At 43.2% G+C, this 14096-nt stretch overlaps 1 protein-coding gene across 1 annotated transcript in view; it reads left to right on the top strand.

The window, feature by feature from the left end:
- The window catches only part of RPS6KA5 (ribosomal protein S6 kinase A5), a 128096-nt gene that overhangs the window by 102604 nt on the left and 11396 nt on the right, over positions 1-14096 (top strand). The window contains exons 10-13 of the mRNA XM_068252255.1: positions 3301-3426; positions 4274-4407; positions 6987-7080; positions 13212-13382. Coding sequence (XP_068108356.1) covers positions 3301-3426; positions 4274-4407; positions 6987-7080; positions 13212-13382 — 525 coding nt within the window. The remainder of the gene's footprint in view (positions 1-3300; positions 3427-4273; positions 4408-6986; positions 7081-13211; positions 13383-14096) is intronic.

Below are 14096 nucleotides of genomic sequence, written 5' to 3'. Positions count from 1 at the left end.
CCCAGCTTTTGAATTGCCAAATAGGGACATTCAGAGACCTGCCTTTGCAGTATAAGGCGCTTGTAGGCAGGTGCCTACAGTGCCTTATGCTAAATCCAGCCCTAACGTTTTTGCATGCGTGCACCAGCTGTGGGTTGGCAAATAAAATGACTTCCATGTTGCACTTCCCCCTCTTCTTCTGTGTTATTTAGTTCTCAAGGGCTAGGCCTCATTCACACTAGGGACAGTGCTGTACACTTTTCAGAGCGCATTGCGCTGTGTGCTTTGCTAGGCACAGCTTTTTGATTCTAATGTAACACGTTCACATGTATGTGCTTGGTTACCATCTGTTTGAGAAACGTAGTGTCGCATTCATTTCTGTGCGTTTTGCTGTGAAGCGCACAGCAATGCAAGTGAATGGGTGCACATTTTTTAGAATAGAAGCGCACAGCAATGCGCTTTAGAGATGCGTTTTTTAACACCTAATTTAAAAAATGAAGATTATAAAATCAAAATTCATATGAAAACCATCCTTTATTGACAACTGCTACATCATATAAGCTAAACATACTGAACAACAGTCGCATTTACACGCATCTAAAATGCATGGATACTCATAAAAAATTGCAATGCACCGAAACGAGTCATAAAACGCGCATCAATGCATGTGGTTTTTATGATGCGCTTAAAGAGACTCTGTAACAAAATTTTCAGCCTTATTTCTTCTATCCTATAAGTTCCTATACCTGTTCTAATGTGCTCTGTCTCACTGCAGCCTTTCCTAGTTGCACAGTGGCTGTATTATCTCTGTTGTATAATCTAATCATCTTTCCTCTGACGGCTTTGTCGGGCTCAGGCACTCAGGCTGGAATGTGCTGCTCTGCATGTGATAGGATAGAAGCTATACACACCCTCTCCATGCCCCCTGCAGGCTCTGTATGACTCACACACTCTGCTTATGTGAGCCTATCGCAAGCTGGTTAGTTTGTTTGTAAACACTGCCTAAAACTGGCAATTACAAGCCAGGATTGCAGCAGGGAGTGGCAGAAACAGCACAGAGGGGCCCAGGAGAACATAATGAATAGAATGGTATGCTTTTTATTGCAAGAATTTTAGAGTACAGATTCTCTTTAAATACGTTTCTGAAGGTCACAATGGGAACGAGGCCTAAATGCTGACAGATCTGTGTCACGTGTGCTTCAGCTTCACACCGTCTTCTCTCCGTCATTGTACAGGAAAATCCATATCCAATATAAAAGCTGAATACCAGAGGTGCAGCCATGATGTTAGTGTGGACTCCTCTGTATATAGTCTGCTTCCTTATTTCAACTTTATTTTTTTTTCTTGCCAATGTGTCCCATTGAACCCAGTGGAGGATCATAAGGACGGTGCAGAATTTTATTTTTTGTTTTACCCAGAATCCTTTGCACATATAAAACAAAGACCTCCCTCTCCCTCCTCCCCTATGTATTTAGGCAGCATCTGACACTTGTTCCCGAGACCTCTGAGTGTTTTTACAAGTGCAGCACAGCAACAGCTGCAGTGTATTTTTATCCTTTATCAGTAGCGTCCATGCCATGTTTTCACGTGTCGCAGTTCCCGCCGGCCGTGCGTCAGTGTTGCCCTTGGACCCCGCAGTATGAGCGCATCATGTTTACATCTCGGCTTCTGTGAGCTCAGAAGTCTGACCGGAGGTCTCATCGGGGTAATCCTCGCTACAGGGGGATTATCTGTAGACACACTGCTGGGGGCCGCAGGGAAATGCCTGTTCCCAGAGTATCAGCAGCTGTTTATTTCCGATCCTTCATGCCTTTTTAAAGAGACACTGAAGCGAAAAAAAAAAGATGATATTATGATTTGTATGTGTAGTACAGCTAAGAAATAAAACATTAAGATCAGATACATCAGTCTAATTGTTTCCAGTACAGGAAGAGTTAAGAAACTCCAGTTGTTATCTCTATGCAAAAAAGCAATTAAGCTTTACGACTTTCAAAGTCGTGGAAAGGGCTGTCTTCTGACTTTTATTATCTCAACTGTTATTGAACTATTTACTTTTTCCTCTGCCAGAGGAGAGGTCATTACTTCACAGACTGCTCTGAAAGACTCATTTTGAATGCTGAGTGTTGTGTAATCTGCACATATTATAGAATGATGCAATGTTAGAAAAAACACTATATACCTGAAAATAAAAATGAGAATATTTTCTTTGATGCTAATATTCTAGTAATTATTCATAGTACACAACCAATTCACTATATCAAATTTTTTTTTCCGCTTCAGTGTCTCTTTAAGCTGACTTCGTTTTTTTTTCTTTTTTTGCATATGTGGAAAAATATGATAGAATAGAATTCTTTTGATTTAATTTATTTTGTTGTGTTGAAACTAATTATAAACAAGTAATATTCTAAGCCCTCCCCCCCCCCCTCCATAGCAAAATAACTCGGTATGTGCGCATGAAATTTACTGCAGAAGTGCATGCTGCACGTGTTCTGCCGGCAAGTCACATGCACCACACTCCAGACACACCCTCCGGGTAACCGTCCGCAGCGTAGAGTGGGCAGTCTACACCTGTATCGGGCCACAGCAATGTAAGATATCCATCCACCGCTGCATCCTCAGTTCCAAGCCCTTCATCAGTCACTAACCCGTGTGAATTGCTTTTTGCAATGGGCATTTACTGTGTGTGTGTGTGTCCTGCAAACTTTCCCAAAAGAAATCAATTATAAGACAGCTCTTTATATCTGCTCAGGCTTAAAGGGGACCTCTGCATGCTGAACTACTGTGCACGACTCACGCTATCGGTGACAGTCATACCGCCAATGAAATTGCATGGAGCTCCGCCTCTTTTGGCTACATGCTTCACCCCCTAGGGCCACATTATAGATTTGGATCTAGTCATCACAATGCCAGTCCTTCCAATAAAAACAAAACACACTCCTAGAAGTGGAGTAATGCTGGTGCTGGGTTTCCCGAAGCAATCCAAATACAAGAATCAAAACGGGGATACACACACAGACTTCTTAAGGAGCAATTAAGTTTATTGTCCCAATGCACACATATACAATTATGATTCGTCCAATTTGACGATCGTTTCGGGGCTACATAGGTCTCCTTTGTCAAGGCACAAACAGACGAAGCATATACTGTATGTATATGTATATAGCATATACAATGCCAGTCCTGTCGGCACTCCTGGTGATGGTTTTATGTCTTGTCAGACAGGGAGGTAAATAATCAGAAAGGTTATAGTTATACTGCTGTACATATCCGCCATTGTTACAAAACACTTGTATAACTTTCTGATTCTCTTTCCTTTTATAGGGCTACTCTTTCGTTGCTCCATCCATCTTGTTTAAACCCAACGCCGCCATCGCTGATCCAATCCAGTATCATTTGGGGACAGAGCGGCCGGGAGTCACCAACATAGCACGGAGCGCCATGATGAAGGTATCCTCAGAGTACAGCGCATTATTATTATTATTTAGTATTTATATAGCGCTGACATCTTCTGCAGCGCTGTACAGAGTATATTGTGTTGTCACTTAACTGTCCCTCAGTGGGGCTCACAATCTAGTCCCTACCATAGTCACATGTCTATGTATGTATTGTGTAGTGTATGTATCATAGTCTAGGGCCAATTTAGGGGGAAGCCAATTAACTTATCTGTATGTTTTTGGGTTGTGGGAGGAAACTAGAGTTACTGGAGGAAACCCACGCAGAACGGGGAGAACATACAAACTCTGTGCAGATAATGCCCTGGCTGCGATTCAAACCAGGGACCCAACGCTGCAAGGCAAGAGTGCTAACCACTACACCACCAGCATGGTAGTGTACATGCTGCCTCCCCTCTCCTTAGTACAGTACATGCTGCCTCCCCTCTCCTTAGTACAGTACATGCTGCCTCCCCTCTCCTTAGTACAGTACATGCTGCCTCCCCTCTCCTTAGTACAGTACATGCTGCCTCCCCTCTCCTTAGTACAGTACATGCTGCCTCCCCTCTCCTTAGTACAGTACATGCTGCCTCCCCTCTCCTTAGTACAGTACATGCTGCCTCCCCTCTCCTTAGTACAGTACATGCTGCCGCCCCTCTCCTTAGTACAGTACATGCAGACGCCTACACTCCCCTCTCCATAGCACAGCACATGCTACCTCCCCTCTCCATAGGACAATACATGTAGCCTCCTGCCTCTCTGGGCCATCCCCAATGTAATGTGTTGGGCTAGTAGTAGCCAGTTCAGCAGTACGCGCCTCCAAGTGTTTTCCTTATAACAGTCTTCAATTCATTTCCCTGCAGGACTCTCCCTTCTATCAGCACTACGATCTGGACCTGAAGGAGAAGCCGCTGGGAGAGGGAAGCTTCTCCATCTGTCGAAAATGTGTACAGAAGAAAAGCAGCCAGGAATACGCCGTGAAGATTATCAGCAGGCGGTAGGTGACTCTGGGGTCACAGGGCTTCGAGTGATTGGACGATACAGCTGGCAAATCTGCCATGAGAGGTTATCACAGTGGTCTTTGCATCGCCTTCTGGGAAGGGGGAGTGCCTCATGCGATTGCTAATACCCCCCCACCCCCCTTTCTCTTGCTTTTTCTATGGAGGGGGAGTTTTTATAGCAGTTACCCTCCTGCTTTTGGCAGTGAGGGGGAGGGGACTACAGGGATCACTTGACTGCTCTAAAGGATCCTGGGATATAGCGCAGGGGCTTGTGGGAAAGATCATGGCTGACAGGTGACACACTCTACCTTCATTTACGTTCTTTGGTTGGATTTCAAAACGGTCAGACCCCTGGCGATAGCATGTTTGGGGGGCCTGATGGGCTGCTTTGAACGCAAAGTTAAGGGTCTCTATTAACATTAGTATCCAGAGTTTTAAAATTGGGGGAGGGGTGTTAAATAAAAATGGGCAAGTTGTTTAAAATTGCACTGAAGTGAAAATAAACATGAGATAATGAATTGTAGGTGTATTAATGAATATTAATAGAACATTAGTAGCAAAGAAAAGTCTCCTATTTTTATGTTCTGTTATATAGGTTTATTTATAGCATTGCATCATTCTGTCATATCTGCAGTTTAGAAACTACACGCTAAGCTGTAAGCTTACGTAAACTGTAAAACAAAGCAGAAATAATGACCCTTAGAACTTTCCTGCAGTTATAACTTATCTCAAGTAGGCTCTCACTGTTGCTTGGCTGTTTAAGCTATTCAGAAAATGGACCAAGTTCAACCAAGTTGGTCGAATAGCTCAGAGAACCTCTTTTGCATAGATAACAACTCAAGTGGTTTAACTCTTCCTGTACTTGAAAACTTGAGGCTTTTTTTCTTACACACGCAGTGTTTCTCTCCCTGCCTCTTCCCCCTCCTCTTGCATGAAAAGTCGTGTGACACAGGCTGGGCGCTGGAATGATTTGTCTGTGATCTGTCCACACAGGAGCAGCTTGCTAGCAACTAAGGATTAACCCCTTGCTGACCGCTCCACGCCGATTGGCGTGAACGCAGCTGCAGCCCCAGGACCACTCCACGCCTATTGGCGTGAAGTCCTGGGGCAGGGTTTTGCAGGAGATCACGTACGCCAATGCTTGCGCATCTACGCTTGAATAATGGAGCTCTGCTCCGCCATCAGTCTCCCAGCGGCGATCGCCACAAGGAAACTGTTAGACGGCGAAACTTCTGTCTATTTACACTGTACAGCGCTGTGATCTTACGGCAGCGCTGTACTGGGGACAGCCGAGTGACATGGCTGTCCCCCTGGGGGAGACAGGGGCGATCCGCGCGGCGATTGACGGCAGGAGAGGCGGAGCTACAGCTGGAAGCTCTGCCTCTCAGCCCAGCAAACTCCACGACCAAGTTGATCGTGGATGTTTGCAGAGGGATTCGGGGGCTCTGCAGCGCTCGTTTAGCGGCGGGGACGCGGCGGATTACTTGTTATGAGAGCACTGAAGCGACTTATAAGGTAACGTGCAAAATAAGTTCGCTTCAGTGTCTCTTTAACTTTATCACCCCTTAAGCTGGAGCCACCACTGTATAATAGATACATGAAAGTATCAGTGAGGTTTTTATTATCAGGATCCCCCTGACAAATCTTCTCTAGAGGGGTCGGTGAGATGCTAATAATAATTCCAGTTTGAAAATATCATGCAAATTGTATGCCGTTTGGAACTGGGCCAATGCAATGCACATCCTGTCAAGTTGGATTTGCCCATTTGTCATTTACGTTGCATGCAAGCCGCATAATTATCATTTCATTGACCACCCCTAATCCTCTTTTGGCTCAAGGAGGGAATTGCGGAATGTCCATGTTGCAGGAACACAAATTGAAAGTAAATTGCCTTTTGTAATGCCTTCTTTAAAGTAAACCTGAGACAAATCAAATGCAAGGATTTATACTTACTTTGGGCTTCCTCCAGCCCCTTGGTGTCCGTCTGCTCCTGTCCTGTTTTCCCACAGACAGCCCAGGTAGTCAGGGACTATTCTTGGTAGCGATCCTTGCCAGGAGCGATTTGCGCCTGAGCAAAGCCAGACTGAATGCTCAGTCGAGGATTTATCAGGGCTGATAACAAGCAGGCTGAGCAGTGAAAAATGAAGCAGAGCGCAGGGTAGGTGTTTTCTCTAATGTCCCCACTGATATATATGGTAAAATACATGAGGGTGCTTCGTCTCTGGTTGTAACTGTGCAGGCACAGAACACACGACCATGGAGATCTACAGCCAGGGCTGCACATGCGTGGTGGTCTCCAACTGGCTCAGTCAGGGACTTTACCAGAGTTGACTGCGGGAGATTGGACGGGACCGGCTGCACACCAAGGGAGCCCATGGCCTATAGGGGCTGTAGGAAGCCTCAGGTAAGTATAAATCCTTGTTTGATTCCTCTGGTTCACTTTAATGACAGTAGTTATAGGTGGTATTACAATAAAGACACGGACAACTGTTTATGAAGAATGACAGTTTTTTTATACCTACTGTAATGGAGTTAGCTGTGATTAGTAATTGTCATTTTTTTCCTTTCCTTTTAGTATGGAAAGCAACACACAGAGAGAGATTGCAGCAATGAGGCTCTGTGAAGCCCACCCGAATATAGTGAAGTTACACGACATTTACCACGACCAGGTAGGTAAAGACTGCTAACCCAGTGGTGGGATCACACTCCTGATTCAGTATAATACAGGCATGGGTAAAAATGTATCTTTGTGTGCAGTCTGTTCTCAGCCGGGGGCCTTAAAGTGAACCTCCGGACTAAAAATCTACTCAGCAGAACTGAAAAGGCTTGGCGTTTCTTTAACAGTTTCACAGCATCAGAACTTTGTTTTTCTTACCAAAGCATCATTTTTAGCTGCACTTTTAGCTAAGCTCCACCCATCAAAGAGACCTGCCCGGGCGGTTTTTCCCTGATGCTGTGCAAAGCATGATGGGATTTCCTATGTTGTTCACATGGCCTAGCAACTGGGAGGAGTGATCAGGACACAGGACAGTTGGAACTGTGTCTCACGCTCCCTGTCTCCTCCTTTCAAACAAAAAGATGACTGCCCTCATGAAATCACAAACCTTTGCCTGTTCTTATAAAACAGGGTGGGTAAGAGCGTATATTACCTATTTTAATTAACATAACTAATGTAACTTAATGACAGTATGTTTGTTTAGGCTGGAGTTCCTCTTTAATGAATATATTTAACCACTTCCCAACTGAGGGGTTTTACCCCTTGACCACCAGAGCAATTTTCACCTTTCAGCGCTCCTTCCATTCATTCGTCTATAACTTTATCATTACTTATCACAATGAAATGAACTATATCTTGTTTTTTTCACCACCGATTAGGCTTTCTTTAGGTGGGACATTATGCTAAGAATTATTTTATTCTAAATGTGTTTTAATGGGAAAATAGGAAAAAATGTGGGAATTTTTTTTATTATTTTTCAGTTTTCGGCCTTTATAGTTTTCAAATAATGCATGCTACTGTAATTAAAACCCATGAAATGTGTTTGCCCATTTGTCCCGGTTATAAAACCGTTTAAATTATGTCCCTATCACGTTTGGCGCCAATATTTTAATTGGAAATAAAGGTGCATTTTTTCAGTTTTGCGTCCATCCCTAATTACAAGCCCATAGTTTATAAAGTAACAGTGTTATACCCTCTTGACATAAATATTTAAAAAGTTCATTCCCTAAGGTAACTATTTATGTATTTTTTTTAATTGTAATTTTTTTTTTATCACATAAAAAAAAACAAAATTGGGGAGTGTGGGAGGTAAGGAGTTAATTTTTTGTGTAAAACTAATTTATTTGTATGTAAAAAATGCTTTATGGTGTAGTTTTACTATTTGGCCACAAGATGGCAACAGTAACTTTTTGTTTAATGCAACCTGCAAGCATCCTTCCGGACCCTTGCAGGAAGTACTAGGAGGCTGAGAAAGTTTTTTTTTTTTTTTTTTTTCACAATGATCGCGCTGCTTAGCAGAGAAGCAGCGGATAATTGCGGGGCTTAGATCAACGAACGGGAATGGATTTTCCCGTTCATTGATCTCCGGGCGAGCGGCCGGCGGCGTGCTTACGAGCGGGAGTGCACGCTAGAGCGAGCAGGAGCACGGGCAGCGGCGGAAGCGCGGAAAGTACGGATTTCTCCGTCCCTGGGGGTGAAAGGATGGAAAAAGGGACGGAGAAATTCGTACGCGTGGGGGTAAAGTGATTAAAGATGCCTTGTTTTGTTTATTTCTTAAAAACTCACTGAACACTAAGAGCCCTGTACTCATTTCTTGATGGACGGACCTCTTAAAGCGGACCTGAACTCAGAACTTCCTCTCTGCTCTAAAACATAAGCAACAGCTTATTACCTTTAAAGAAAAACTTTTCTTTGTTACAGCTGATACAAATCCTACAATAAATCAGCAGGGCGTTTACTTCCTGCTTTTATGGAAACAGACAAATTGTTAAAGGAAACCAGATGAACGCTTTGGCACAAAATAAATATATCCCCCGATAGATTTTGCAAAATAAATACTATACCTGGTATTTTCGCCGCTCTGGTGTGCTGTTTTTTTTTTTGTTTTTTTTTTTTTTTACTAAAACTCCATGCAACACACAGTTCATCAGAAAAGCATATTATTTAATGGACTGTGTGCAAAATTAAATCACCATTTCTAAAAACCTCTTAGGACTAACCAATCTAGATAAAAAAAAAAAGTTTTTCAATATGCCCTTACATTAGCAGACACCAGCAGCTCCTCCCATCTCATCACAGCTCTCTGTGATGCTCCAGTATACAGAACAGGGAAGCAGAGCCAGAAGGGGGCAGACTTGGGCTTAAAAAGACATCAGAGAAGACCGTCACAGCTATAATGATTCCTGAGCAAAGCCAGACTGAATGCTCAATCAGGGATTTTATCAGGGCTGATAACAAGCAGGCTGAGTAGTGAAGGATGAATGAGAGAGCAGGGTAGGTGTTTTCTCTAATGTTCCCACTGATAGATATGGTAAAATACATGATGGTGCTTCGTCTCTGGTTCACTTTAATATTCTGTGTTTACAAATAAGTTGCTCGGGGGGGGGGGGGGGGGGGCAGAAAACATTTAAATGGAATTGTATGTAGAAATGGCCTTTTCTTCTTCTTTTAAACATTGGCATCAATTCACAAAGCTTATCTCCTGTCTTTAATAACTCTTTTAGAGTTTTTACCATGGTGATAAGGCATGTAGTATTCAGGAAACATTTTACCTCAGGCAAACCTAAAGTTAACTCTTCTGTCTTTAAGTTAACTCTTCAATCCTTAAAATAACTCCAGAGTTAAAGACAGGCTTTATTAACTGCGTGTGAAAATAACCACAGAGAAGGTAAAATAACCACAGAGGAGGTAAAATAACCACAGAGGAGGTAAAATAACTACAGAGGAGGTAACTTAAGGAATGAAGAGATAAGATAACTCTCTCTTATGTGGAGGTAAGTTTTCTCTTGCCTTATTATCTCCAGCATGATCTTAATGAATTGAGGCCATGCCTTGCACAACGTTTGTTACAGTAATTTGTGGATGGCTATCCTTAACCTTTGTTTGCTTTCAAGTCACAAATATACTACTTAAAGTGACTCTGTAACAAAAATTACAACGTTTTTTCTACCATCCTACAAGTTCCTAAACCTATTCTAATGTGATCTGGCTTGCTGCAGCACTTTGTACTATCACGGTCTCTGTAATAAATCAATGTATCTTTCCCCTGTCAGACTTGTCGGCCTGTGTCTGGAAGGCTGCCAAGTTCTTCCGTGCTGGTCTGTTCCTCTATGCACACTCCAGTGTGTGTTTTATTTACATAAGCCAGCAGCTTCTCTGCTATCTTATCAGTGATAGAAGAGAGCTGGATAAAAATCCTCCTCTGTTAGGCTGTGAAAGTAGCTGGCTGACACATACTGAGGAATTACAAACACAGGCACATGCAGAGCTGTCTGCAGGAAGCCTGTAATGTTCAGTGCATGAGAGAAGAAGGGGACAGAAGGTAAACACACAAATGATCTTTTGAGATTCAAAAGGAAAGCTGTATACAGCCTGCTTGTGTATAGATGTATTTTCTATGTGTGGACATATTGTACATCAATCTACTTCCTGTTTTGGTGGCCATTTTGTTTGTTTATAAACAAACTTTTTAAAACTGTTCTTGACTACTTTTAATGCGGCGGGGAGCGGCGAAATTGTGACAGAGGGTAATAGGAGATGTCCCCTAACACACTGGTATGTTTACTTTTGTGTGATTTTAACAATACAGATTCTCTTTAAGCACAGGAACCTATAAAGATGGACAAAACGCATACAATCGTCACATATTTGTTTTTTGTGTGATAGGATCTAGTTAGCAAATCTATAGACCTAGCAAACTATCATTCTGGTTCAAGTGTTGATGTATTTATAAACATGCAAGGGTCATTTGCAACTATATGCTGAATTGACGCTTTCTCTTTCTCTTGTATTTCCAGCACTGCCTCTGTCCTCTTAAGGCTCTCTGCAGGTTAAAAGCCCCCCTGAGTGACATCACTGCCTGTACTTGCTTGTGCAGACATGAGTGTGGCGAGGCTGGCTCTGTGTGTGAAGAGACACATCTCCCATGATGCATTGTGGCAGGTTCTCTGCCGACAGGAGAGAACGGATGCTTGTGGGCAGGACAGAAGCAGTTTCCTTCAAACACTGCAACACATTTGTCACAGTGTTAAGCAGGCCATACAAGTTTAGTTTCCCACCCAAAGTGGCCAACAGACCACTCCCTCTTTGTTTTGAATCTGATCAGAGAGGGATCAAATCCTTCTATACACGGCACATAGATTTCACCGTGAAAGTCTATCGTTCAGTATAGTGCCACGCTATGGGCCATTGCTCTGCTACTGTGACTGATCGGCTAAAATCTTCTGACCTGTCTAGTTATTACTTTGATCAATTTTTGCAGCAAATCGACTGAATTCAAATCAGTGCTGCATATTGTGCTATAGCTTTCTGTCAGAATAATTGGAATCACTGGTGAAAATCGAAGTTTTAATGGCCACCATTAAAATAGTCACTGTTTACTGATTGCGGCGTTGGTCTACTTGAGATGACTCAGCGGGAAACCTTATATGGAAATTCCGCTAACGTGATTGGGTTGACAGCACCTGCTAGAACTTCTAGGTTTCTTATATAGTGTTGTAATAACAATGCCCACGCTGTTTGGCCAATTACAATGCTTCAAGTTACAGAGAGTGCTGTGATTGGATAACTGCTCCACATGAGGTTTGGCTTGGTCACCTCAAAATAGACTAGCGCCTAGCTTGCAACCTTTCACACCTTTCTTTCTGTTGGTTTTAAAGGAGACTTGAAGTGAGAAGCACATGGAGGCTGCAATATTTATTACTTTTTAAACAATACCAGTTGCCTGGCAGTCCTGCTGATCTTTCTGGCATCAGTAGTGTCTGAATCACACACCTGATACAAGCATGCAGCTTATCCAGTCAGACTTCAGTCATAAACCTCTGATCTGCATGTTTGTTCAGGGTCCATGGATAATAGTATTAGAGGCAGAGGATGAGTAGAACTGCCAGTCAACTGGTATTGTTTAAAAGCATATAAATATGGCAGCTTCCATATTCCTCTCACTTCATGTGTGCTTTAAAGAGAGACTGAAGCAAATAGAAATTGCTATTTTACCTCGTAGTTCGCTTCAGGAGACTCGGTAGAGGTAATACGCCGCATCCCCGCGGCAAATCCCCGGGGGGGAAATCCAGGGAGTGCTTCCTGAAAGAGGCAGAGCTTTCTGCTGCAGCTCTGCCTCTACTGATGTCAATCGCCGCCTCTCCCCGCCCCTCTCAGTCTTCCTTCACGGAGAGGGGCGGGGCGATTGACGTCAGTAGAGGCAGAGCTACAGCTCAAAGCTCTGCCTCCCCAAGCAGCAAAATCCATGACTTTTAAAGTCGTGGATATTTGCCCTGGGATGTGGGGGGTATAAACCCCTCGTTTTGCTGCAGGGATGCGGCGGTTTACCTCTACTGAGACTCCTGAAGCGAAGTACCAGGTAAAAATGCAATTTTTATTCACTTCAGAGTCTCTTTAAAGCTGATGAGAAGAATCTGGAGAGGAGGAGCTGGTTGTGCTGGGAGGGGTAAGCACAACTTTGTTCAGGTGATGATACTCGCTCAGCTATCAGCTGTGTGTTGCTTTCCGTACATATTCCTGAGCCCTTATCTTCTGGGAGATGTCAATTTGTGCTTCACATGTAAATGCTTGGACATAAGATACAATACAAGAAAAAGACCACCCCTTTCTATTTTCCTCTGACTAAATAAAGCAAAGTATTTCTTCAGTGATCCAGTGCTGCCGAAATGCTGCTTTTTCCACATCTTTGTTTACCAAGCAAACTTGAGTAGATGTATTCTGCTCATATCAGTATTTTCTTATCTTATGTACACCGCCAGTTTGAAATGGTGACCTCCCAATTTTCCTCGGAATTAATTACGTTATATGTATACCTATATAGGTACAGTGGCTGGATAGTGTACTGGTTAAGGGCTCTGCCTTTGACATGGGAGACCAGGGTTCAAATCCTGGCTAGGTCAAGTATCTATTCAGTAAGGAGTTCAAGGCAAGACTCCCTAACACTGCAGGGTGGCCTCTTGAGCGCGTCCCAGTGACTGCAGCTCTTGAGCGCTTTGAGTCCGACAGGAGAAAAGCGCTATACAAATGTTCAGATTATTATTATTATTATTATATGTAAATAAAATGTATGTATTTTTTCCCCAGCTTCACACGTTTCTAGTGATGGAGTTGCTAAAAGGTGGGGAGCTGTTTGAGCGCATCAAAAAGAAGAAAACCTTCAGCGAGTCTGAGGCCAGCCGCATCATGCGCAAACTGGTGTCCGCAGTCAGTCACATGCACGATGTCGGGGTGGTGCACCGAGACCTGAAACCAGAGGTATTCCCAACTCTGTACATCCATCCGCTAGCTTAATAATGTTCCTTTAAAGGGGAGCTGAAGTGAGAGTGATATGGTGGCTGCCATATTCATCTCCTTTTAAACAATACCAGTTGCCCGGCTGTCCTGCTGATCAATTTGGCTACAATAGTGTCTGAATAACACCAGAAACAAGCGTGCAGCTAATCTTGTCAGATCTGACAATAATATCAGAAACACCTGATTAGCTGCATGCTTGTTCGAGGGCTGTGGCTAAAAGTATTAGAGGCAGAGGATCAGCAGGACAGCCAGGCAACTGGTATTGCTTAAAAGTAAATAAATATGGGAGCCTCCACATCTCTCTCACTTCAGTTGCCCTTTAAAGCACACCTGAAGTGAGAGGGATATGAAGGCTTTCTTATTTGTGTACTTTTAAAGGATACCTCAACTGACATGTGACATGATGAGATAGACATGGGTATGTACAGTGCCTAGCACACAAATAACTATGCTGTGTTCCTTTTCTTCTTTCTGTGCCTGAAAGAGTTAAATATCAGGTATGTAAGTGGCTGACTCAGTCCTGACTCAGACAGGAAGTGACTACAGTGTGACCCTCCCTGATAAGAAATTTCAACTATAAAACACTTTCCTAGCAGAAAATGGCTTCTGAGAGCAAAAAAGAGGTAAAAAAGGAGAATTTCTTATCAGTGAGGGTCACACTGTAGTCACTTGCTG

Source organism: Hyperolius riggenbachi, chromosome 9 (assembly GCF_040937935.1).
Source record: "Hyperolius riggenbachi isolate aHypRig1 chromosome 9, aHypRig1.pri, whole genome shotgun sequence".
NCBI lineage: Eukaryota > Metazoa > Chordata > Amphibia > Anura > Hyperoliidae > Hyperolius > Hyperolius riggenbachi.
The sequence above is the reverse complement of the archived record's forward strand: the minus strand, read 5'-3'. Positions and strand labels throughout refer to the sequence as shown.